This window comes from Rhodnius prolixus, unplaced genomic scaffold (genome assembly GCF_049639745.1).
Source record: "Rhodnius prolixus isolate KJV_2025 unplaced genomic scaffold, Rpr scaffold_1, whole genome shotgun sequence".
Classification (NCBI taxonomy): Eukaryota; Metazoa; Arthropoda; class Insecta; order Hemiptera; family Reduviidae; genus Rhodnius; species Rhodnius prolixus.
The window spans coordinates 17,596,146-17,621,051 of record NW_027411581.1 but is presented as its reverse complement, the minus strand read 5'-3'; the positions used below and the strand labels follow the sequence as shown (position 1 = coordinate 17,621,051).

Genomic DNA, 24,906 nt, shown 5'->3' with positions numbered 1-24,906 from the left:
AAAGGAACACGTGGTGAATGTTCTGTTTCCGTAATTGTAGAGTGAGGTCGAGAAGTGAGAAGGCGTTGTAGTCTGGTGTGCAATTACTATTAGTTCGTCGTTAACTAATCTCTTTGAATCTAAAACATCTTATTAATAAGAAATGCCGCCCAAGTTTGATCCTAATGAAATTAAGACCGGTAATATACTTTTGATTTTATTTTCCTTAATTGGTCACTTCAACAAACTTGAAAATTTATTAAATTTATGTAATATTGTTAAGATGAAATTTGTGTCCAGTTTATCTTAGGTGCGTTGGCGGTGAAGTTGGAGCCACATCTTCACTTGCTCCTAAAATTGGTCCGCTTGGCTTGGTGAGTGCTCCATTACTTTAAAAGTTAAACATAAATTGATTACAGGTTGTATCTCTCGTTTTAGACTTCTTGAATGGTAGTTGAAGTAAAAAAAAGTTCTTTTTAAGCAGTTTTTAGATATTGATAGGAAGCTTTAACCATTAAACATTTTGCGTTTTTAAAATCGAAGGCAACAAAAAAACTCACTTTTTCGTTTTGCAGTCCCCGAAGAAAGTTGGAGATGACATTGCTAAAGCAACTTCGGATTGGAAAGGTCTTAAAATAACTGTATGTCTTACCATCCAAAATCGACAAGCAGCAATTTCTGTAGTTCCTTCTGCTGCTTCCCTTATAATCAAGGCACTTAAGGAACCGCCAAGAGATAGGAAGAAAGTAAAAAACGGTTAGTATAAAGTTATTTTTAGATTAGTTGATACTGGAAGTTTTTTAAAATTTTTATTAGAAGAGTGGAGTGGTTGGAGGCGAGACCTGCAAATTTAAGATGATCGTCATGCTGGGTTCGATTCCCGGCTTTGGTCTTATTTTTAATTTGATGGTTTATTGAGAAATTTAAAGTATGTTTGCTGATCACTTCCGCCCACGACACCTAATTAAGTAGTTACTTAGAAGCATTACTTTTACTATACTCACACATTTGACAGTTTCACTCTAAATAGATGTTAAATTTTTCAATTTACTAAATCTGTATTTATTTTTTAGTTAAACATAATGGCAATTTATCATTTGATGAAATACTCGCAATTGCGAGATCAATGAGACCACGTTCTATGTCAAGAAAGTTAGAAGGCACTGTTAAGGAAATTCTCGGTACCTGCCAGGTAAGATAAAATAACTCCTTTAGTATCAAAGATTTTCTCTTGCCCTTTTATAAGACTCATTAATTTTCCTCCATCTGTTACTCTTTTAAAAAAAAATAAAATACAAAATAACAGGCAAAACAAAGAAAGTGCTGAGAGTGCTTAGACATCGTTGGCCTTCGCTAATTTGCCGAATAGGTTTCACGAGTGTTCACGAACATAATGTATGCATAGTTATTTTAAACCGAATTTGATAGAGTTCCAAGCGTGCTCTTAAATATGTGATTAAACACATGTTAGATGAATAATTGTCTACACAATTTTAAATTTTACTTTTTATCATCAGTGCTCAGAATATACATATGTGTAAGTAATAAATATTAAGGAATTAAGAGGTTAATACGGCAGTCTACAGGTCTTCTATCGTTGAAAAGGTTGGCAGTTCCTTTTCGGTCGATATTAATATGTGCTAATTAGATACAGAATTCCTTGTTTTCAATCTAGTCTCTGTCGATTGACACCATTAAAATGAATATTCCATTCATCGAAGTATTTTCAATTTGTGTTTGTATTCATCTGAATGAAAACTTTGACGGGAATGGTTCTTAATTATTTTTATTCCCTAACAGAACCATGACCGCCCTTAATAAAATTTCCTATTCCTGGCAATAAGTTTCCGGATGACCAGCGTATCTGTCTTGGAACTCAATCTTTTCCTTAATTGAGGAGCTTTAATCTACTCTTAAAGCAACACTTTTAGGTTTTCTTTTTCATACGCGAATGAACGCTCTACGGTGGTGTCGCGATAGGAAATTCAAAACTCGACTTATTACTTGTTCCAGCGCAGCATTCTTAGGCAGTACTCGATAGATGATTTTTTCAAAATTGATGTTACTTTTAAGGTAGGATTATAGACTGCCATTTTAGAACTCATAAGAGTGAGATTTCGATCGTATACAAATTTTGGAAATTATGTTTTAAAGGAGATTACAAGTTTTGAGGTAATAAATTGAAAAAAGATATAGTGAATGTGGTTTGTAAACAAAACTTCTTGAAAAATAATAGTTGTAACAGTAATAACACGTGGGAGATATGGCGCGCCTACAGGACTTTCATAAAGGCCCATCTGTTTCTTAATTATTTGCGCAAGAAAATTTATTTTTTAACGGTTCTGGAGGCGTAAATAATCTCTTAAACTTCAAATTGATATGGCAACTACCCATGTCAAGGAATCAGATGTATCGCAAATATTGTTTGAGAAAAATAGTAAACAAAATACATACCTGTTTTTATTTAATTATTTGTGTTTGCAATCGTTTCTGTTTTAACTTTAAATTAACCTTTCATCTGTTTTATTACTGATTTCATCCACTATCAGAGGTTTCCACTTACAAGTTTTTGTCGCTTAAAAAGTTTATTCTGCTAACTAAATTTACATTTTGACTTAGGTTTTACTTCAAAAGATGACATTAGCGTAGAGAGGGTACAAAGTGTTCTGTGAATAAAATTTGTGCGCCAAAATTTGTGTTACCTAGTATTTAAAAAAGCCAATTAGAAACCACTCATTTTAGCACAGAGCTGAGTAAATCTGAGACTATTTATCTTAAAGATGAAAGAGGTTTTATAAGCAGAAATTAATACCAAGTACTTACTGGCCCAGAAATTTTGCCAATACCTTACAAGGTAGAATTGCAATATGAAGAGCCTTAAATTACCGCCTTCTGTTAATATAGTGATCACAATTATCTGATGGTGTATTGGGAAGCAGTCTTCATAATTGGCAAATAATGTCGAAACATAAAATATAGCGGAGGATTTCATTGACTAATTCAATGAGAATTTGAAAAAAAAAAAAAAAAAAAAGCATTTCGATCATTTAGGAAGAAGGTATAATAATAATAGAAACGCCCTTTTGATTAGCACTGTGGAGACCTTACCTTATGTTGCAGTATACATACCCCTAAGCTCAAGTCATGTTCGAAATCATTGATAGATTTAGGTCTGACAACAATTTAGAAGACTAAGTGCCCAGGTATCTGTACTGATATTGCTAGTATATCAGAGTACTAAAGTGGATTGCAGGGCCTATTCAAATCGAAGCCGCTGAAGCCAATGGACGTTATTCCACAGCAAAACTGTTCTACATTGAATTAGGAATTGGAATATATGTTAATATGTAGTAAACGTCATAAAAAATTTCAGTTAAAGGCAAGCATCACTTTGTTTTATCATGTGATAAATATTTTGCGTGATTGAACCGGAAATTTATATTTTTCTTAAGAGAGAAGAGACCCTAATGGGAACATTGCAAATTTGTGTGACGTTTTTGAAATGCTGAATGCTCTGAATCTTTTCCTTCAGAAAAGCAACATGTACCTTTTAATATTGTTCGAGAAAATGTTAACATTCTCACAGAGTAAGTAAAGGTAAAGATAATTAAAATGACTAAAGGCAGGAGGCAAGGAATGTTTTCCTCTTTACAACAACTTTAAGTTAAATGGAGTTTATTTCTTATGAAAATTTGTTACGAAAACCATGATTGAGAGACAGAAATTTATCATACCAAAGGCTCTAAGCCTAAAAGTATTAACAGAATTGAGCGACATGAAATTAAGCGAATTTTGTATGTTACTAAGTGAAGAATATCCACTTCTAAGAGTAATGTCAGAAAATTTCAGTTCCACTTCAATGTTTATTGAAGTTACTGTAATGGAAGTATCGCGTTACTGTTCTGTATATTACACGATGTAAGAAAAGTGTGGGATGATTCCAATAATAAATATTCTAATTGTTTGAGTTTGTTCAATCACCGTAGTGCTATTTATGTTCTTTGTTTTACTGCCTATACAAATAATGCAAAATAGTTGTTATTTTGAAAACATTATTTTTTTTTTTTACCCGTTAAATATTTATTGATGTTGAAAAGAACTTCATAGACTTCTGTTTATAGTCTGTAGGATGCACAATAGAAGGAAAGATACCAGCAGATGTCATCAGCCAAATTAATGATGGTGAAATTGAAGTTCCTGATGAATGAACACATCTCCAAAATAATTCGTAAGTATTTCTGTTAAGACATGGCTCCTTTTTTTAAAGATCTAAAGCATTTTTTACAGAAGATAACATTTTCCTTCATGAAAGGGTTACTTACGCAATATTTCCGATTCGGTGGTAGTTACATCTAAAATGAATTAATTTAATGTGGTTTTCGCTGAAAAAGTTCTTTTAAAAATAGATTCATGTCTTAACAGTTGGTAGGGGCTGGCATCCCATCCACTGCAGCGGCTCTCTCTTTGTACGACTGAGACAAAAAGGGAGCAGTGCAGGAATTGAGCCACTGAGGAGGCAACCTCAATAAAAAGCAATGAAGTATGCGAAATTGTTAATATTAAAATTTGAAATGAACTACTTGCAGTAACATTAGTTTTTTTCTTTCAGGGAGGACTTTTTTAAAAAATAAATAATTTTATTTAGAATTAAAACGTTTTATTTCACCTAACCATACATTATTGAAATAGAATGGAAGTCCTCATTGTATATTATATATATACAGGGTGACCAGAGTTATATGCTCCACCCACTTTTTTTTTAGACGGCGGGAAATTTCGAAAAAATAAAAAACACGTATTTAATCATTTTTAGTCTAGTTTATTTTCAGTGATTGACCCATTTTTTTAAACTCCTGTATCTCGAGATACAGCATCTAACTTTTGTTTTTCATATGGAACGTTATATTTTTTGTTGCATATTTTTGTAGTATTTGAGCTTCTAAAAACAACAAAAAAAATTTTTTTGAAGTCGGTTAGGTTTTTCAAAAGTTATGGTAATTTAAAATATGAAAAACAAATTTCAAGTGTATTTTTAAAATCAAACGGATAATTTAAAACAGGAACATCGTTCAAATACGTATACCCATGAAGAATGTGAAATATACAAATATGAAAGTTGGTCGTAATACAAAGAAACACCGAGAATGGCTCCTATATCATAGTAGTTGACGTTAAAATATCGCCTCCCGCGTTAGCTGTCAAGAAAGGTGCGTCCTCCCTTTTCGGAAATCCGCTCGTTGACCAACACGAAATTATAAGATTTTTAAAATACATCAGTCGATAAAAGTATCCCAATGTAGCAAATAAAACGATATTTTTTTAAATCTACATCTCGTGTAAAAAAGCTTTTCATACTTTAAAATTACGATAGTAAACATCTTATTGTTTCACCTGAAAATTTCATTATGTTTGTCCGGATACCAAACAAATTATGAACAGCCGCAGACTTCCCATTGATGATGAAATATACAGATCCATTTAAAATGCACCAATTGCTAGTAACTTTTTAGGAAAGCGGAAATCCGGAAGAGTCCATTAAATAAACTATATGTTTTTTTTGGTCTAGTTTTCAAATTTTACACCCCGATGTTGTATTTCATTTTTTGCGAAGTTTTGATTACGGCTAAAAAACTGATCGGGGTTTCATAAGGACCACTGGTTTTGACAATGATTATGAAAACTACATAAAAAATTGTGAAAAATGACGTTGACCCCATTTCGATAACCCTAATATTTGTCGAGATATTTAAAATCAAAGATTCATGATCGGTTTTCAATATTAATTTTCCACCAGAAATACACATTTTGGGAGGTTCTCTGACTGCAAAAATAATAATAATTGAAGGTTTTAAAAAATGTAGTGTAATGTAATGGTTGTGGGAGAATCAGGATAAATTTGATTTATCATCAAATAAAAGCTATTTTGTTTAATGTATTACACTGGTTATTATATTGGTTAACTAGCTGATTATGTTGGTTTGTAATTTATTGCATTAATCACTTCACATTATCACTTAAATAAGTGGGTACAAGTAAAGGGTGTTTTAGAGTGCTGTTAACAGTTTGAAGAGGATTTTTGAATGGGAGAATTTGCAGAACTATGGGCATGGTGTACATTTTTTTTTTTTTTTTTTAAAGCGATGACCCTATGAATAGAACCCTGATACACCCTGAACAAATGGGTTAAATTTAAGATATCATTAGACAGACATATGTTACTTTTTAAGAAAAAAAAAGTGACATTTACATACAAAATTAGGCTACCCTTAATCAATTTATATGACAACGGCTATTTACCAAATTATAATTAAATTTCCAAAGGTTAATTTAAATATAATATCTTTGATTTTATACAGCGCTGATGATCTAATAAATGAAATATATTTTCTATTCATTTCTTTGTATATAGGGTGAAGGGACCAGTAATTGACTGGGCACCAGTAATTGACATACCAGAAATAAACTGGTATTATAAGGGATATGAGCCGTTTTTAGTGGTGATTCTTTCAATTTCGTTATTGAGAAGCCTTTGGGCAGCAGTTCCAGAAAAATATTAATTATTGGAAGGTTCCTTGGTATCAGTGGAAGGTTATTTGTGTTAAAAGTTCAAAATCAAGGAAAAAACAAGCCGTTGCTAAGGAGGATTGATAAGAAAATAATTTTTCTTTTTTCTTATTTTTCGTTTATTTGTTCATATATTCGTGTGGTTATCAATGTTCTGTTATAATTAGTATTACTTGTAGATTTCATTTATGTAGTTTTTTTTTTAATTATAAGAAGCATTGAGGATTAAAATGGGGCTGTCAATCACTGGTCCTTGAAACGGCAATCTGCCCAGTAATTGACATGTAGGTCAATTACTAGTCCTACAGCTTTTTTTTTTGAAACCAGTGATTGACTTCCTGGGAAAATGATAAGATAGGTTGATAAATTTTATTATAATTAAAAATTCAATACATTGTAAAATAAAATCATTGATAAAAAATATCGGCAACATAAAATAAATAGTAAAACTTCCAACAAAGTATGTTTAAATTAATGAATTAGCAAATGTACGCCTTATTTCAAGAGGGCATGCAGAATGATTATTCTGTAGAGAACAACAATGTATGAACAACAAACTGGAATAGTCGTGATCGCCGAACAGCTTCCGAGGCCTACGTGACTAATAAAAACGACGCCCACGTAACGGAGTTGGAAAATCTCTCATTCTCCCTCAGTTTTGGGTCCTAGCCACATGACAAAGAAGAAAGGGAGGAAATGGCTAAACCATAGAATTCCATCAAAGAAAACGGCCAGAGGAAAAATGAAGCTCCCTCAAGAGAAGTACCAGGTGCGAAATCAAACATACGTGGAGAGTTGGTGACTTTGTGATATTTGTGATGTTACCGGTAGGACAGTTGTGTAAGGGTTGATCGTCAAAAGCTGCATAAAAAAGAGTAACGTTGAAAAAATATTAGATTATTTAGGTTTGCCTATTTAAAAACTGATTGTAATTAATTATGAATAAGACCGATTTTTGTTATAAATCCAGTTGAAAAAATGATTTAGGTGATTTAAGTGATTTATTTAGATTTAAAAGTGATTTTGAATGCATACCTTATGTCGTTTCATGAATGTATTTGTATGTCAATTACTGGTCCCACCCCATGTCAAACACTGGTTCCACCGAAAATTCGGTATGTCAATTACTGGGTCATTGACATACTTCCAAAAAAAATCATTTTTGGTTGACATTAAGATCGAATTTACTGCTTTTAAAATATTAATAAAATAGAATACATCCTACTGGAGCGGTACAATTTTACAACCTACACCTGGATCCAAAATAACGGAAGTTATTCTATCTTAAACTCGAGTTTTTTCTTAAGCAGTCAATTACTGGTCCCTTCTCCCTAAATATTAAGGCTGCAATTTGCATGGAAATAAACATCATGCAGAATATGATCGTTGTTCTATTCACTCATTTCTTTGATTTGACGTTGCTGTTTATATAAATATATACATATGCGTCTGAACGGCACATTTAGGCTGCGAACTGGCCAAGAACAACCGCCAGGAGCTCAGGGCGTTCTTAAGTTCTTAAGTTCTTTTTCTGCCATGAATATTTTCTAAGCTATAAAAGTGTTTGATTTATATAACTTTTAATAATTCAATTTGTGTAAATCTATTTAACATTTCGGTCAAATTGTTATTAGAGCGCATTTTAAAATTAGCAATTATTAATTATTGTGTAAAACATGATGAAATTGATTTGAATTGAAAAAAATAAACTGCATGAAATAAAATAAACGTTGCTATAAATAGCCCATGAATGATTAGAATCAAAGCAGTTCCTATATCAACTACTTCGGATGGCTCTACGCGAATCTGTGAACATCGGTATAGACAGCGTAAGCTTTTGATTAATGTATACAGGGATGCCATAATCCTTGAGGAATTAACTAGTTCACTTCCCTTTAAGGGTTTGGTGAAAGGATTTTCAGTTTTCTAGAATTTTGGTCAAATTCTCTGCTGAATGATATAAAGGAGAATGGACCATAAGCTGTCTTGTCAAAGGATATGAAAGTGTTTTATTTAAATAAAAAATTTCAGTTAAATACAATGTCATCAGTTAGTTAACAGGGATAAGTCTTTCTGCGCTCCAGCGTATATAATTTTGGTGGCATCACGTCGATCCATTCTTTCTTTGGAGGATGATCAAAACAAAATGCGCGACACGGTGCTGGGTAACAGCATTTCTTTTTATTCTGCAACAATTAATTTTTACTATCAGTTAAACAAGTTTTAATTTTCGAATTAAAAATTGATGTAATTGTTTGAAGGTTGCAAAATATAAAATATCTTCAGCTTAACTAAATTAATTCATTTGAATTGTACATGAACTAACCATTCTGATTATGATTTCTTTTGTGACATCTGTTTCAGTGCAAATATCAGGTAGGTAAGTACCACGGCACCACAGTGGTAATTTCGCAATTTCAGTCTCAGAATCATCATCTTCATTCTCTACTTTTTGTCTCTCAACATGGCAATGATGGCCTTCTCCTAGTGGGCAATCACAGCATGGATGAACTTCAGAGCAGCAGGACAGTCTATTCCTTCCATTCTGTGCAATGTGGTACACATTTTTTTAAAAAAGTTACGAATTAAAGTGGACAAAAATAACAGACCTCTAGATTGAAATTTTTAGTAGCATATATCATTCATGCAAATCATTGATCCTTTATAATTTCTACAGGGTTGATTTGTGGGTTTGTTAAAATTTGTGAATATTTTTTTCTATGCACATTTCGCTCCAACATTTCTATCGTTGATCGTTGCGCTTTCAATAGATCAGCCTATGTTTTCAGCGGCAGTCAGTCTGTCGAAGGTAAGAAATGACAGACCAAGTATCTTGATTTCTCATATCCTTTGATATACCGGGCGTCGGTTTGATAAAAGTTTTTACGCTCCTATTAATTAGCTGGGAAACACTATCGACCTATCAAGCCTAGGGTTTGTCAATAAATCCTTTTTCATATCTTACTCAATTCCACTCGACAATATTTAAGTACTTCGCAGTAGAGGCAACGAGACTTTTTTTTTTTTTGTAATTTTAAAGCTTATTTCTTGAATTCCACCTTGATACCAGGGGTGAGAAAGAACCAGCTCTTTTTTGAGGTAAAAAATATGGATAATAACTCCATATTGTGTCTTGTGAAAGTGGCATCAAGCAAATGTTTCAAAATTTAATCTAATGTCATTTCTTTCTCCAAAGCATTCGTTTATTGCTGGATATTTCAAGAAATTGAATATTTAGGTATTATGTGCATCCCGGTTTGATAAAATTAAAAAATTCACTAAATTTTGTAAAAGAAATGGTTAAAGTAGTATTTTGTAGTGGAAGCATTTTTATCTATTAATTAGTTTTATTTTTAATTGAGAGCGCTGAAATATATATTTTTGCACGCAGGCGCCTTGTACCCAAGCATTGGTACTGCTAAACTGCTAATTATTTCCTCGAATTTGAAGAAATGTGATGGTGGCATTTGTTCGCTACCTGGGCAAAACTAATTGATTATTCAGACACTCATGCCCATACCGCTGTTAGTCTAACCAGTTTATGATGCTGGGTTGGAGAAGACAGTTTTTGATGGAAGATAGTGACTTAGTTAATACCTTATGAAAGTATTAAAATGCATATATGCGAGCTAAATCGTCAAAGGCAGCACTTCAGTATCTCATTGCAGAATAGAAAGGTACATGAAAACAAAGAAAACGCCTTGGTGTGTTTCTTCGAGGCAGAAGGAATTAGGTAGCTTCGTATACGAAGCCATTGAGCAAGAAAATGGTATAGCTCATACTTTAAGGAAATAGGTGATTAATCTTTTAAAAAGAACGGAACGCTGGGAAGTTAGACAAGATTTTTATTTAGGAAGATAGGTGGTCCCAGCATCTGTAGTACCTAGTGGATAGTTACATCTGCTAAAGGAGAACGGATTGGTCAAGAATTGTACATATTGACATGATACTCCAAGGCTCTATAATTTGAAAATTCAGGCGGTGACAAAACTTCTGCCAATAATACACTGTTGGTTTGACAGTCCAAGAATCACGCTGTAATTATGTGACCAAGTAAAGTATAATTGTGTATAATATATTAGAGAAGAGAAACATTAAAATTTCTTGATTAGAAACAGATATTTATTTTTTTAAGCAGTTTTGGGAGCTAAGAGAACAAAATCTAAGGCACTTAAAGAGACGTTACTCAATTTGGCTCCGTTAGATGTGGTCTTTAAAGAAGAAGCTATCTTCATATCACACATGAAGAAGGCTGAGTAGCAAGGGTCAGTAAGAAAAAAATCATACACAAATAGAATGAGACAGGAGATAGAATGCTCTTCAAACCAATTTTTCTGACTCAATGAGTTTAATAGGAAAATTTCTGGTGTAAATTCAACTTCAAAGTTCGACACCATCACAATACGATATAATATGGAAGTAATATAGAAATATGTGGAAGTAATTTAAGTATTCCAAGTCATAAAATCATAGAAAATAAGTGCAAGCATTTCATTACAAAAAAAAAAAAATATTGAGAAAGATAAAGAAATTACTAAGTTCTAAAGTATGATCTTAGAAAGTTTCTACAAATTTAGAGGTTTGTAGGGGTTTTCGATTATAAATACCTCGAAAGTTCTGTATCCAAGATAACCCATTGGAAGAAATGGAGTAAATAAATTAATAAATTGATGTATTAATAAGAATCAAATGATCATCTTCGTTGTAATCATATCGTGTTGATCGGGATTTTATAATGTACTTATTAAACCTTTCTATGTGTACATTTAATCAAAAAGTATTCTTTATTTTCTTAATGTAACTTAATAATTATCTCTTACCAATAATTATTGTTATAATTACTATTGAAAAAACAAGCTTAATTCAGGCAATAAAGTTTTATCTGAATTTCAAATTATCTCAAGCTTCTACATCTTTGTGATAAGAGTTCTTAATCTAGTTCGGTCGAGCGATAGATTATATTTGACTTTCAAACATCGTTCATGCTGAAATTCGCCTTATAGTACATTTAATGACAGCATTTTTAGATTGCTCTAACTTATCATGGAATATTTTAGGTATACTTGATCTCTCCAGCTTTCTAGAACACTTACAATTTGCCTTATAAACCTTATACTCGTGATTCGGTACATTCAGTTCTTTAATATTTAGAATTTCACAATAATCTTGAGAATACAGAAATCCACGTTTGGTGAGGACTTGTGTACAAGAATCATTGTAATTAAGTTTGCTTGCTCTCTTTAAATGCTTATTATCCCATTGAACTTTGTTTATTAAGCATTGCTGCTGATTTTTTCGTTCAGCAGTATTATTTAATATGGATTTTCTTCCGGGAACAGCAATTGAATTTAGTTGAACAGACTTTTTGGGTTTTGATGAATTTGCACTTTTACGCCTTTTTTCAGAGGAATCGTTTTTAGCAAATTTGTTAACCGTTGTTAATTTAGAAAGAGGCTTTTTTCCATCACCTTTCGTCAATTTTGTCTTTTTAAGAGAAGAAAGAGGTTTTTTTGAAGAATTGATTTCTGCGCCTACTTCATTAAGTTCTTTTGCTTTCTCGGGCAGTTCATTTTTATTTACAATGTATAAAATTTGTTTAAATTCATGCTCACTGCCATTTGTATATGAACCCTTATTTTTTTTAGCAATCTGCGATTTCTGTTCTGAAAGCATTTTTGTGTCTTTTGGTAGGCCCAAGTTTTTTTCCATTTTCTTCTTTGTAGAATCTACATTGTTTATGGATTTCTGGTTGGCACATGAAGAAGCCAAAGATGCAGACTTTTCTGCATCCGATTTTGTTTCAACAAGTTCTACATTTTCTTCTAATTTGGATTCTTCATGTTTTGTAGGAAAAAGGGATTCTTCATTCGCACGGACATTTTGTTTTCTGCTACTTGAAGTTTCCGTACTTGTTTTGTGTTTGCCATTAATATGTTCTTTAAATGTGAAAGCCTGACCAGAAATATTAATTGATTCTATTTTAACTTTAAAACAACTCCCACTCTCTCCATTAACTTGACTATTATCTGTCAAATTCTGGTAGTTTTTATCCCGACAACTACAGCTTTCAGACTGAATATCAAATTTATATTTTTTTTCAGCCAATGACTCTCTACCAGTTTCATCTACATGGGTCTGAGATTTACTCTCTACAAGTTTGTTCGAAATAATAGCTTCCACATTATTTTCAAAACTTAGACGAAATTCTTTTACCTGGGCATCTTCAATAATTTCTGCTACACCATCAGTTTGCGTTCCACTAGCTGACGATGACTGTCTATGCATTGCATCTACATCTGTCTGAGGCTTATTCTCTGAAAGTCTGTTCGAACCTAAAGCTTTCAAATTATTATCAGAACTTAGACTAACTCTTTTATCCTGGGTATCGTCAATAATTTCTAATAATTTAACAGTTTGGACTCCACTATCTGTCTCTGCCGATGACTTCTGACTATCTGTCAAATTCTGGTAGTTTTTATCCCGACAACTACAGCTTTCAGATTGGATATCAAATTTTCTTTCAGCCAATGACTCTCTATCAATTGCATCTTCAAAGACCTGAGATTTACCATCAGCAGTTTTGTATGACCGAAAAGCGTTCCCTTCATTTTCAAAACTATGACGGGCTCTCCCCTCTAAAATTTGATCTAGATCATCTGTTATTATTTTAGGTTTTTCAACTATCTGATAAACCATTTCAGTTGGGGCGCCTATTTTATACTCTTCAGAAATTTCGTTTAATACATTTCTCTCTGTATGTTGAGTACTTTCTTCTATTGAAATTGGATTTCTATCACTCTCTGTCTGATTATCAACATTCAATTGTGAACCAGATTTAAAGCTGTTCTCTATTTGTTCATCAAAATGATGGTTGTTTTCATATGTTTTTTCGACCTTATTCTCTGTCCGTCCACCGAACTGATGTAAATCTGGTTTTGCTAACTCACCAATTTTTTCTATGTTTGAATTAGATTTTAGTCTGATTTTAGCTGGTTTTACTGCATCCCTAATATTCCCATTATGAGAGTCAAAATGATGAACAGTATCAGCTGGTTGTGCTGCCTCTCTGGTACTCTCAATTGGTGAGTCAAAATGATGAGCAATTTCTGATGGATTTATTTCCTCTCTAAATTTCTGTATTTGTGCTTCGACCCTTCGGCCCATTTGCGATGTTATTTCTGCGTTCGAAATATGACTTTGATAAGTAAATGTTCCATTCGTTTTCACAGTTTTTGTTATCGAGTCAATGCCTTCATTTAATGATAAAGTAGATTGTGAAGTTGGCTCTTCTGAATAAACTTCTTGGAAACGTTTGCCATTCTTAAAAACACAGTTTAATCCTTTCTTAAAAGGTAATAATTTATAATTCAAATTTTAAATTTTATTAACTAAATTACTATCCTCCTTTTTACATGAATACATTACCTTAGATAATTCATTTAGTAATTTAGAGAAATAGCCAACCGCGTGTCCAATATTTCCCACATTTACATTAGTTTCATTAATTTTTTCTTCAATACTACTCAGCTTTAAAATTAAATCAGAAATTTGTTTATTAATAGGTTTTCTTTCCACGGATGTGCTTTTAATTTCTTCATGTGTTTGCTTGCAAACATTATGCAGACAACATGCTGCATTTGATATCTTTAAAGACAGTCCTTCGCACTGATAATACCTTCCTGTGCTGCAGGCTAAGTAATCTTCTTCCATCTTACATCCTTCACAACAGCATCCTACTGAGATAACCTGAATATAAGCAAGCAAACGTATTTGGCTAGTGCAATAATCAATAAAATTAGCTGAGAGTGTAATAGATAAATAGATAGATAGATAGAAACATTGAAATTAATAAGTAAATTCCGTATATAATATAATTTAATTTTTGACCTAACAATACTCCAAAACAGCACCAGTAAATTCTGGGTAAAAGGTATAATAATAAAAAAATGTATATATGTAAATTTATTTTTATTTTTGGAGTAAGTGAGTCAGTTTAGACTCATGAAAAGTAGTAAAAAATATAGTGTAAATATAGTAGAAGAGTTTACTCCTTTTTTTAAGTGTAACGATATTCATAATTTCATTACAACTCGAAGGTGAAGTGAAAGGTAATTGCATACTTATTAACCCAAAAGAGTAGTTTCAAGCTGATTATATTAAAATCACAACTCACTTTTTCCTGTATACCTACTGATGCATTGAGTCAAGTATAGTTGGCTACTTTTATATCAAGCCTTGGATAGGTGATAGGTAAAATTTAGGTTTATACTGATGTTTATTGATAAATAAACCATCCTTTCCTACCTTGGTTCCCTACCCTGCATAATTGACCTTATTTGTTCTCTTACAAGATACCACCCTTTAAGAAAAACAGAATCTCAAAGTTCCTCTTTTTTATATTTTTGATTAAACATCATCTTTCGTTCCTTGTTTTAAAGAAACCTGACTGGCACTTGCCCTCCCACCCTTACTATCCACCTTTTAAGAATGGAATCTCAACCTTTTTTATTGCCAGACGGCTTGATTGAAAATCGTCTCCTTTTCTGGTCATCCTGCCAAGCGAACAAGATTGTTCTTTCATTTCCATCTTCATTAAACTTCGTACATTAGGATTAGAAACATAATCTCTCCCTTCTGCGCTGCGTCTGACTAGGTAACTATTTCAATATGAGAGAGATTTTTTGTAATCCCATAACAAATCAATCTTATTTATCCCGATGTTTATTAAATTTAACCTCATCTATGTATCAAGAATGAGATATAGTTGGAGTGCATTAAGCTGAGCTCGTTGTGAGACGAGACTTTTTGACTGGAACTTTAAAACAAAAATTATCATCTTTCTCTACCACTGTTTTTAATAAATAGTATATAGGATTGGTTTAAATTACATTAAAAAGCTATGTAGTATGGATGAATTGTTTATTCTCTCTTAATTTTCGGATAATAGTTCATCTTCATAGACATTTAATATAAATATATTGAAAATCGACTTAACAATGTTGCGAATATAGATTTTTTCAGTATATATGAAGAATTTGTTTTTAATTGACAAGCTTACTTATTTATTTGATGAATGGAATTTCATGCTGTGGCTAATGGGTTCAAAATGAATCAAGGCAATCTGTTTGCGGACGTTAGCCATGAAAATAATAAACAATAAATTACAATGCACCATGGAGTACATAAACATCTAGTAAAGACACACCAACTTTACACATACACACACACACATATATGTACATACATAAATTGTTAATAGCACAAGCCCAGAAGATGACCACCAAGCCCCAGGTCGAACGCTTGTCGAAAAAAAAAGTGAAATTTGCAATATTCTTTTTTCTTTTTGGATTAATGAATCAGCCGCCAAAAACGATGAACAATACGTTTCAATTAATGTTAAGGACGATTAGTAGTAACATTCTAATGTAAATATTTATATAATTGATTATAGAAAGTTATGAAATGCTTACAATCTGAAGTCCTTAAAATAAATATCAAAATTCCGGTGAAATACATTGTTCACGTTCACAAATTTGGGGAATGTTTTGAAAAGCAAAAATAGATCAGAGGATACCGTTTTATTGTTGATTTTGGTTAAGTTCTACAATAGTATTAAGTAAGTGAAGGAAAACAATTTAAAATTAAAAACTGATTTAAAAATTATACATTGAAAATTGATTACCTGTTGGCGCCTGCTACACGAGTTAGCATGAACGTTCCTTGGCTGACCTGCTTCTGGTACGAACGCCCCCACGGCTGGATTTACATTATTTCTCGTCATTCCCACAGGAATAGCTTCCTCTCCATTTAAAGTTTGTAACCTAGAAGTGCCTTCTTTTTTAAGTTTACCACAATTACAACGACTGTTGTACTCAAAGACTTCATTTCCTACATACAAACACTGATTGGCAGGAGTTTCCACATTTCCATGTAGGGCTGGACATCCCTTATGATGTTCGGAACAGGTGAAAATGCTATAATTGAAAACCATTTATCTAATTTTACAATTCATAATAACAATAATATGATACTAATTGCGGAAAGCGGATTAGTTTTATGTATGTTGAAGAGAAGAACGCACTCAAACGTTCATGTCACGGGTATATGAAACCGAAGTAAACGCGCGAAGGGAGCGCAGGACAGAAACAACGTACATCCGAACCAGGCTAATTCGAAATTCATCATTTGATGTACCGACAACAGGTTCTTTAAAATCTGAACTAAGCAAGCAACATAGCGCCATAAATGCCTCCTCCGCTCTAGTCCGTTTCTCTGTGACCTGGGCCGAACCAATTGGTTGTTTCTTGATTAGTGGTTTGTTTCAATATATCATTTGATTTATTTAAGTTGCGATAATTTCAAGTCATTTCAATAATGAATTTTTTTTGGAAACTAATAAAAGTTTTTGTTAATGGAAAATGTATTAGTATTACAAATATCGGTTTTTAAAATTGGGTAATTACTGATAGTTTTCAACTCTTCTCAAGCTTGAACTGAAGCAGGCTCCAATACAATGTGCTCCTCTTTGTTTGTCGGATAAAATGTTAGATTAAGCCGTTTGAACTGCTTTGTAGTCGTAAAAAAAGGAAAACAATAAGACAACCGGGATTCCGAGGGATCCTTTGAATTTTATAAAAAAAAATTGACCTTCAATCTTTTTGGAAAACTTATTCAATGCTTTCAATATAATATTTAAGGAAGTAAGTGCAACATGTATTTTCAAAAGCTATAATAATTTATTATATACTATTTCAAGTTTAGCTAAGAGTCAACTGGCTGTCTAGCTATAAGAATTTAAAATATATATATATATATATATAGCATCACCTTTCATGAGAAAATAACGTAGGAACATAGGATCGAAAAAACATAGGAACTTTGCACTTGCGGTAATTCCATTTTCTTCATCTTATAAATTTTTATTATTCATTTGATTCTCCTTAATACTCTATCATTTAATAATATAAGGTCATACTTTAAAATATAGACACTGTTTATTAGGATCATTTATTGTTTATTTATGTATTTATTTATAGGTTTATGTATTGAAGATTTTTTACTTTAATTAGGTGTGCCATAAAGCTTCAAGAAGACCTTGGATTTCTATATTGCATTTTCATGATAAGTTGAGTTAAGGATATACAATAATTGATGAGCAACTCCCTAATTCTTTAAATAAAATTTAATGTAATTATTAAGTTATGCATTAAAAATTTTCATTACGAAAACAGAAAATGAAATATTACTTGCCTTTTTATTAGGATCTTAACATAAAAGGACTCCCCTCATCATCCAAAAACTCATAACATAGAATGGGCTAGCTGATAGGATTCTATGCTAAATTTTAAGCAATACTATTTATTTATTTCCATCGTAGATATAAGTTATACGATTTGACTTGGAAAAACAAAATATATTTTTCTCAGTGGATTGCTTGGGTACAACAGGTATTGATGATTGATTTATTGACATTATATGCACGTTTGCACAAGCAAACTTAAGAATTGATAACTTGAAGGTGCAATTAAACATAAAGCAGAATTAAAAAAAAAATACCTGTCATTAGCGAGGTCTGAATATATATTCCTTAAATTTGCTATTATTTCCTCTTTAGTTTGATTATCAATGCCATGAATACCCGATGGCGAATTATTCTTCATGTTGTAACTTTAACTGTTGGAATGAGGGAGTGTGTGATTTGGAAAGTATGTTAAATGGAGTTAAACAGTCATCATGTTTCGCTATCTGTCAGAGTTTACTTGAAAAATTTACGAGAATCATATCTAGAGGTAAAGTTCTACATGTTATGGTTTATTAATGTTACAAAAGCATGTGATTTTAATTTATAAGACCACCTGATTCTAGGATTGTAAAGTCGCGCTATCCTAATCTTGTTTACCAACCATATATTCGAATATTGATTATCAAATGATTGTCCGACCTTTCTGGCAGATTTTCCGACGATTATTAATTTTGTAAAGGACGATACCTTACTCTATTCAAAGACCAGGAAGCTAAAATTGGTCTTTGGGTTAGCTGCACACTCCAGCTATCTCTGCAGATCCTGTGCTTAAGGGCTTGAACCGATCAGTTATAATAATAATAATGTTTTGTTTAATCACATACACATCACAAAAACCATTTAAAAAAAAAAAATCATTTCTTGCTTTGGATCAAATCCGTTAGAAGAGTTGCAAAAAAGATGCAGTATTTAAAATTAATCATAATTAAATTCTATAATAGAGTGCATCTTTTAAATATTTACCTAATGCTTGGCAATCTAAACCATTCAAATAGCTACAAAGTTCACTTTCATTGAGGGTACATTTATTAAAATATATTTTTCGATAATATTTTAAAATTGGGCAGACTTCAATTAGTTGGGTTACATTTTCTATTCGGTTAAAATTACATAATAAGCAAAACTGACATAACTCTTATTTTAAAGGCCTGTAATTTAAATAGAATATTTCGCAAAGAGCTTTTAAAATCAATATCACATCACTGAACGGCGAAGAATCAAAATAATTTCAGTTATAATTTAATTTGGGGTACAATCCATAAAAAAATATATTTCTTGCCTTTTCTATTGCTTTTTGTTTTTCATCTGCCCCAATACAATTCAACTACTTATCTAAATTCTTTTCCGATTCATTACTTACATATATTCTCGTTATCTGATAAATTAATTTAATAATGACAACATAATTTCTTCCATGCAACAAACCAATAAATATTCTTATTTATAATTTCTTTAGCAATTATATGTGGCAATCTAAATGCAGGCAGTTTTAAAATTTTTAAAATGTATTTAAGAAATAATTTTAGAGAATACAGATACACACTATTAATTCCAATTTCTAAGTTTATAATATAATTAGGGCTATTAAATGGTAGATTGTAACACCTTTTTAAAGAAGAATCTTTGGGGTTTTTCAACACACTCAAACTTATTAAAACCCCAAATTCGAGCAGCATAACACATTATGTATTGTTTTGGATGTTGAGTAGAATATCTTGAACTTAGTTGATAGCAGTATATTCGGATTTGACAAAACATTTTTCCAAGCACAATTAATCCCAGAATTTAGCTGCGCAAAGTTTTTCTTCTAAATGAACATCGAATGTTATGGAGGGAGGGGTATTTAGGTGTAAATGATCGCCTAAATATTTATATTTATCCACAATTTCTATCTGCTTACTTCCAAATAGCCACCTATCTTTACATGCACTCCTTCCTCCTTTTTTCTTGCAGATCATAACTGTCGATTTGTCTAAATTGAATACTAAACCCCAAGAATTACAAAAATCAATCAATGAATTAATCATATTTTGCAGTACGTCCGATTTGTCTGCCTCTAGCACTTTATCATCTGCATACATTACGGCCCTCACTTTAGTATTATTGATAGATATCCCTCCTCCTAATTCATCAACCAGATCGTTTATAAACACAGAAAATAAAACAGGGAAAAACACGCAACCTTGTTTTAGGCTACTTGGCATAATGAAGAATTCGTACAATCCAGTAGCGCTCTAAGCTGCCGCTTGCGAATCCTGGTGTAAAGTTTTAATTACAATATATTAATAAATGTGTATGACACGCCATATTTTGAAAGTTTATATAAAAGCAGATTTCTTGAGATAGAGACAAACGCGGCTTTGAAATCTACGAAAAATAAATATACTTTTTTTAATCCACCTTCAGCCAATTTAATCACAACTAAATTTATTGAAGTAATAATATTTATCAATAGTGGAATACTGTTTTCGAAATCCTGCCTGAAACTCTATAATTATCCAACCAATTTCGTCAATAAAGCAATAGAACGGTTAATAATTTTTCTTCCACATTAATAAATGAAATGTCTCTGTAATTTGAGGCTTTTCTTAATAGTTTAATGAAACTAACCGCCTAAATGCGGGTATTACAAAAATATTAAAATCATTTAACAGATTTACACATGAATTGTTATCTTGTTGCTCAACAAAACTTTCAAATAAAAATATGAAACTTTTTTTATTAAATTAAGAAAAATTAAAATTATTCTTATGAATACCTGAGAAATTATATGCCATAATCTTAAGCCAGTGGCGTTTCACATCGCATGAGTATTTCCAGTATTTGCCTTATGGTAAAGGTTTAATTTTTGGTGACTGGGTAAAGGAGATCTTTTCCCCGGTGATCCCTCAGCTTTCCTTTTCTGTGACACCTTCTTTCTTCTTACTAACTTCCTTTGTTTAGCCTTTTCCTTAGAGTACCATCCGATAAATTGTCTGTACTCGTTTGCGAAGAATCTTCACTGAACCGTTCAGTTAATGACATTTATTTTGAACTCTTTTTTGTGTTTTATATATATACGAGTATATATTCTAAGTATTAAAAACGTTTGTCTAATTGTATGTATCCATAAAAGGACTGCAGACAACATTATTGGCCGTATATGTAAGGTAGTGCACTAACTTTTTAAAATAATAGTCCAAAATAGAATGATTATTTGGAAAGGAGAATTTACTGCAAATATGCCAAATGGTTTGTTACAGACTTCGTTCACATGTTTTGTAAACACTAAATAAATATTTAATTTTCTCTTTCTAAGAAAGTGGGGCACTATTTATTTTGTAATAAATACAGTGTGATGATCAAGGGTTGTTCTTGATTTTAGTTGAGTTATTTTTTTTCGTACAAAAGAAGATCATAAAACCGACCCTAGTTAGCTAAAACTCATTACGACATCGTCAGCTCCCTAGATGAATAACAAAGCCATATATAGAAACAAATGTTCTGGGCCACGTCCCACTTTTTACTCAATACTTTCACTAAGATTTACTTCTAGGAAACTGAAACTACCTTTAAAAGGCAAAACATTTTGTTTTGATTTATATATTTCTAACAATCCTCTCCTGGAATATTTACATAGAAAGAGAGAGAATGAGAGGAAGCTTGATATATCAAGAGGAAACTAAATATGTCCTTTTATTTAATGTAATGTAAAAGTCTTGACACTATTTAACTTTGAAATCATAGCTTCATTATTTCTAATTTATTTACATAAACAAAAAACTTTTAAAATTCTAGTTTTCTTAAATCGAGAACTGGAATGTTATTTTTACAAGAAATAAGTGGATCAGTAAGCTTAACACAGTTCCTCACTCTCTCAAAAGTAAATTGTGTTGAAAAATATAGTAAATAAAAGTGTTAAGCCAACAAAGAAATCATCGGACAGACTTCCAAAAAAATTGCCACAAGCTTAAAAAGGTTTTCATTATTCACATATTTTGGCTATACTAATGCATGCAATGCTATCTAAAAGTTAGAAATTTATTGAGGTAAGACATGATGGAAAGTATTTTTGCAATAAGATAGTGGAAGGAATAGCTTATACAATACAGTTTTTCACGTTACAATTAACTTTTATTCTGGCTTAGACTTGGACCGAAACAATTTACATCAGGGGAGATTACAACCTTTAGCAGTGCTCCTCGTTCTAGAGCAAGCCTCGAGTGCATCACCTTCATTACTCACTGCTAATGTCATCAATTTTAATGAGAGACTGAAACTCCAGATAAAGAGGACAATTATTGTCAAATTTATTAATTTATTGTTAACTTTGCAGACTCAATTTTGCAAAAATGTTTTATCAAACTATTTAACCCTCCTTTCCCTGTCTCTTTCAATCAGTTACTCTTATTTTCTAAATGTGTGTGAAGAGAGAGAAAAAACAAGTATCTCTAAAACAAATAATGAAATAAATTGATATTCTTGTCAAGTACGTCGAGAATCTGTCCTCATTTGAAGTTTACTTTTTAATTTTTGTCAATATATCGGAAACTAGGCGAGCATTCTAAAAATAACTCTCCCTCAAAAAATCTCTTGATTATGATCTCATCAACTACTCCATTCTTCGCAAAAAAAAAATCTTCATTTCCTTTCTCTTTAATGCAGACCATCGCACTAACACTTTCTTTCTTTGTGGAAATTCATTACAGTTATAAACAAAAAAAATTCTCAGCATTCCTATCGCCCAATTTTCTTCTCCTCCTCTTTAAGCATATTGGCTTGCTGTGGAATCCTCTTCACTTACTAACGAATCCTCAAATTCTTTCTAAACAACAGCCCCTTCTGAGTCTAATAGGATTCAGCGTATTCCAAAGTAGTGTAAACCAGCGGGAGTTCCTCAACGAAGGGTGTATTCATCTCTCCTATACTTGATCTTACACAGATATGTCAACTCACCAAGAATTAATCTTCCATTCTTACTGTAGCATTGCACCAATTTCAGATCCTGCCATAGCATTTTAGCAAATTTACTTAATTTCTTTATAAACCTTGCTCTTAAGTTGGGAATTCAAGCTCAATCCTACTAAAGCTTGATTTTCTCCCTCAGACGTTAATCCTATCCTTCTTAATGGAAACGTAACATCTGCCATTGTTAGAGCTCGTATCTTGTTCTTGGCTCAAGATACAGAAGTAAACAGATGGACTAAAAGCAGACCAACGTTTTAAAGAAACTTCCTAACTATTTAACATGCCATTAATTTATAAGGTTATGCATATTCACATGTGATGCAGTTAGCATTGTAGAAGGGTCTGAAGCTATTTAAAGATAATGTTGAATTTATTTTATTGTGCTTAAATTATACAAAGCACAAACTTTTTTTTGTGTTCTAAATACACTTGAGAAATAAAACTTTGTAAATGAAACTTACTTTTTATTTTTAAATGGTCTGCTTAAAAAAGATGTAGTGAAGTTGTTGTTCCTTGGCCTATATTTAATTGCAGTCTTCGACAAGTAGAGAATTAGACCAGTAACTAACCTTGGCCATCGCAAGCACCATAACAGGCAAAATTCTTTCAGCATCACACATTATCTGCCTCTTTTTATTGCCGTTATTCTAGTTTTTTAAATTAAACTTAGGAAAAAACGTCAGATTTCCACCTTATTTAATTTCAGATGAAAATATTTGGAAACCACATTCTAAAATAATAATCTGTTGTCATAAGTTGTCAGTCACCAAATATGGAAGAGAATTCCTTGACAAAATGCTATTGATTTTTTCTAGGCCAATGACAGATCTTAACAATAAAATTAAATTTTGGTTTATTTAAAGAGAAATGTAAAGCTATTAGGCATTTTAAAATCTGCGCATCAAAATAGTCGACTTCGAACTTAATAGTTAGAAAATCCTAAGAAACCTGAAGGTTTTTAATGCTTCTTTAATTGTAGAAAAAAAAAATTAGGTACCTAACATCGTTTTGATCTTTACTTTTGTACGAATTAGAGTTCATGTTTCAATTAAGTAGCCAAAAATTTCGAAACTAGTATTTGAAAATTCATGGGAAAGTGTTTGTGTTTATGTGTTCGTTCTAGTTGGAATTAAAATGGTTCTTTAATGCAGCATAATAATTCCCTCCACTATAAACTACACTTTTGGCCTTTCTATGTGAACTGGTCAAAATCTCGCCTTATATTGGCGATTTAGGGTAGCTTTTTAAGCCCCTAGAGCCTTGGGAAAGCGTAGGATTTGGACCCTCCCCGCAAACAAGATTCGTAATGTGCATTAATATACATAATACATCCTAATGGAGCGGTACAATTGTACGACAACCTATACCTTGGGCCAAAATAACGGAAAATATTCTAAACGAAGCTCTAATTTTTTTCTTAAGCTGTCAGTTATTAGTCCCTTCACTCTAATACAACACCTGAAAGAATCATTGTTTTCAGTGAATCAGTTTGATTTAAAAAAAAAAGTAACACCCTTAGTTTCTTAAACTAGGGTACCTCCACTCACTAACATCTTTCGGCTTTTTCTGTACAATTTGCCCGAGTTCGTTGATGGCGAAATAATTTTTAGTACGGTTAATGGAGGTGGTGTTCTACCCAGGTGTGCTGTATTACTGCGTCTCAAAAATGTTTCTAATAATAATTAAAAAGTTGGTTAGAAAGTGAGATGGGGATTTAACACTCCACATTTCATTTCGCGGCATTTTAATAAAAGAATTCCAAAGCAGCCATAATCAAAACACAATAATATTCAGAATCAAAATATAGTCTCAAGCCAATATTTTAATCATTTTAATGTAGTCATATATTACACATCCTTTTCAGCATTTCCAAAACGTAGAAGCTCTACTGATTTTCCTCCATGCTTCTCCAGGTACATCATACTGCACTGTGTAGAGAATATTGCAATATTATCATTTTATTTATTCAGGCTACACTATAATTAAATAACTAAGGTGCATTCTTACATTCAAAATATATTATCTTCTGTCACTGGCCAGAGAAAATTATTTTGGAATTAAGAATATGTTGAATTTTGTAGCTTCCATATAGTGGCAATTAATTAGAAAACAAC

The 24,906-nt window shown here is 32.0% G+C and overlaps 2 protein-coding genes across 7 annotated transcripts; one reads left to right on the top strand and one right to left on the bottom strand.

The window, feature by feature from the left end:
- On the top strand, positions 1-9,157 carry RpL12 (ribosomal protein L12). 3 transcript variants are annotated; one of them, XM_074132224.1, is made up of 6 exons: positions 1-179; positions 280-353; positions 555-735; positions 1,053-1,171; positions 4,101-4,207; positions 8,908-9,157. In XM_074132224.1, the coding sequence occupies exons 1-5, from the start codon at positions 143-145 to the stop codon at positions 4,185-4,187; spliced, it is 498 nt and encodes a 165-aa protein (XP_073988325.1). In that variant the 5' UTR covers positions 1-142; the 3' UTR covers positions 4,188-4,207; positions 8,908-9,157. The 3 variants fall into 3 exon arrangements, with proteins under 3 accessions (XP_073988325.1, XP_073988312.1, XP_073988320.1); XM_074132211.1 differs by lacking the exon at positions 8,908-9,157 and adding an exon at positions 4,589-4,632; XM_074132219.1 differs by lacking the exon at positions 8,908-9,157 and adding an exon at positions 4,402-4,632.
- Positions 9,158-11,401: 2,244 nt separating this feature from the next.
- LOC141456243 (uncharacterized) lies at positions 11,402-18,391 on the bottom strand. Of its 4 annotated transcripts, XM_074132045.1 has the most exons (5): positions 18,100-18,390; positions 16,440-16,517; positions 16,226-16,364; positions 13,969-14,289; positions 11,402-13,863 (listed from the first exon to the last, which is right to left on the bottom strand). In XM_074132045.1, exons 1-5 carry the CDS (start codon positions 18,201-18,203, stop codon positions 11,524-11,526), a joined length of 2,982 nt encoding a protein of 993 aa, XP_073988146.1. In that variant the 5' UTR covers positions 18,204-18,390; the 3' UTR covers positions 11,402-11,523. The 4 variants fall into 4 exon arrangements, with proteins under 4 accessions (XP_073988146.1, XP_073988154.1, XP_073988137.1 ...); XM_074132053.1 differs by lacking the exon at positions 16,440-16,517 and having other exon boundaries at positions 18,100-18,391; XM_074132036.1 differs by having other exon boundaries at positions 16,226-16,517.
- Between the last annotated feature and the right edge of the window lie 6,515 nt (positions 18,392-24,906).

Bases quoted from the DNA above. Each gene is read 5' to 3' on its own strand.
- RpL12 (XM_074132224.1), top strand. From the start codon at position 143: ATGCCGCCCAAGTTTGATCCTAATGAAATTAAGACCG. The intron at 736-1,052 runs GTTAGTATAAAG...TTTATTTTTTAG, and splicing joins TAGGAAGAAAGTAAAAAACG to TTAAACATAATGGCAATTTA. The intron at 1,172-4,100 runs GTAAGATAAAAT...TTCTGTTTATAG, and splicing joins AAATTCTCGGTACCTGCCAG to TCTGTAGGATGCACAATAGA.
- LOC141456243 (XM_074132036.1), bottom strand. From the start codon at position 18,203: ATGAAGAATAATTCGCCATCGGGTATTCATGGCATTGATAATCAAACT. The intron at 16,518-18,099 runs GTATTTTTTTTT...TTTCAATTATAG, and splicing joins TCAGACCTCGCTAATGACAG to CATTTTCACCTGTTCCGAAC. The intron at 14,290-16,225 runs GTAATCAATTTT...GCTTATATTCAG, and splicing joins CGTGTAGCAGGCGCCAACAG to GTTATCTCAGTAGGATGCTG.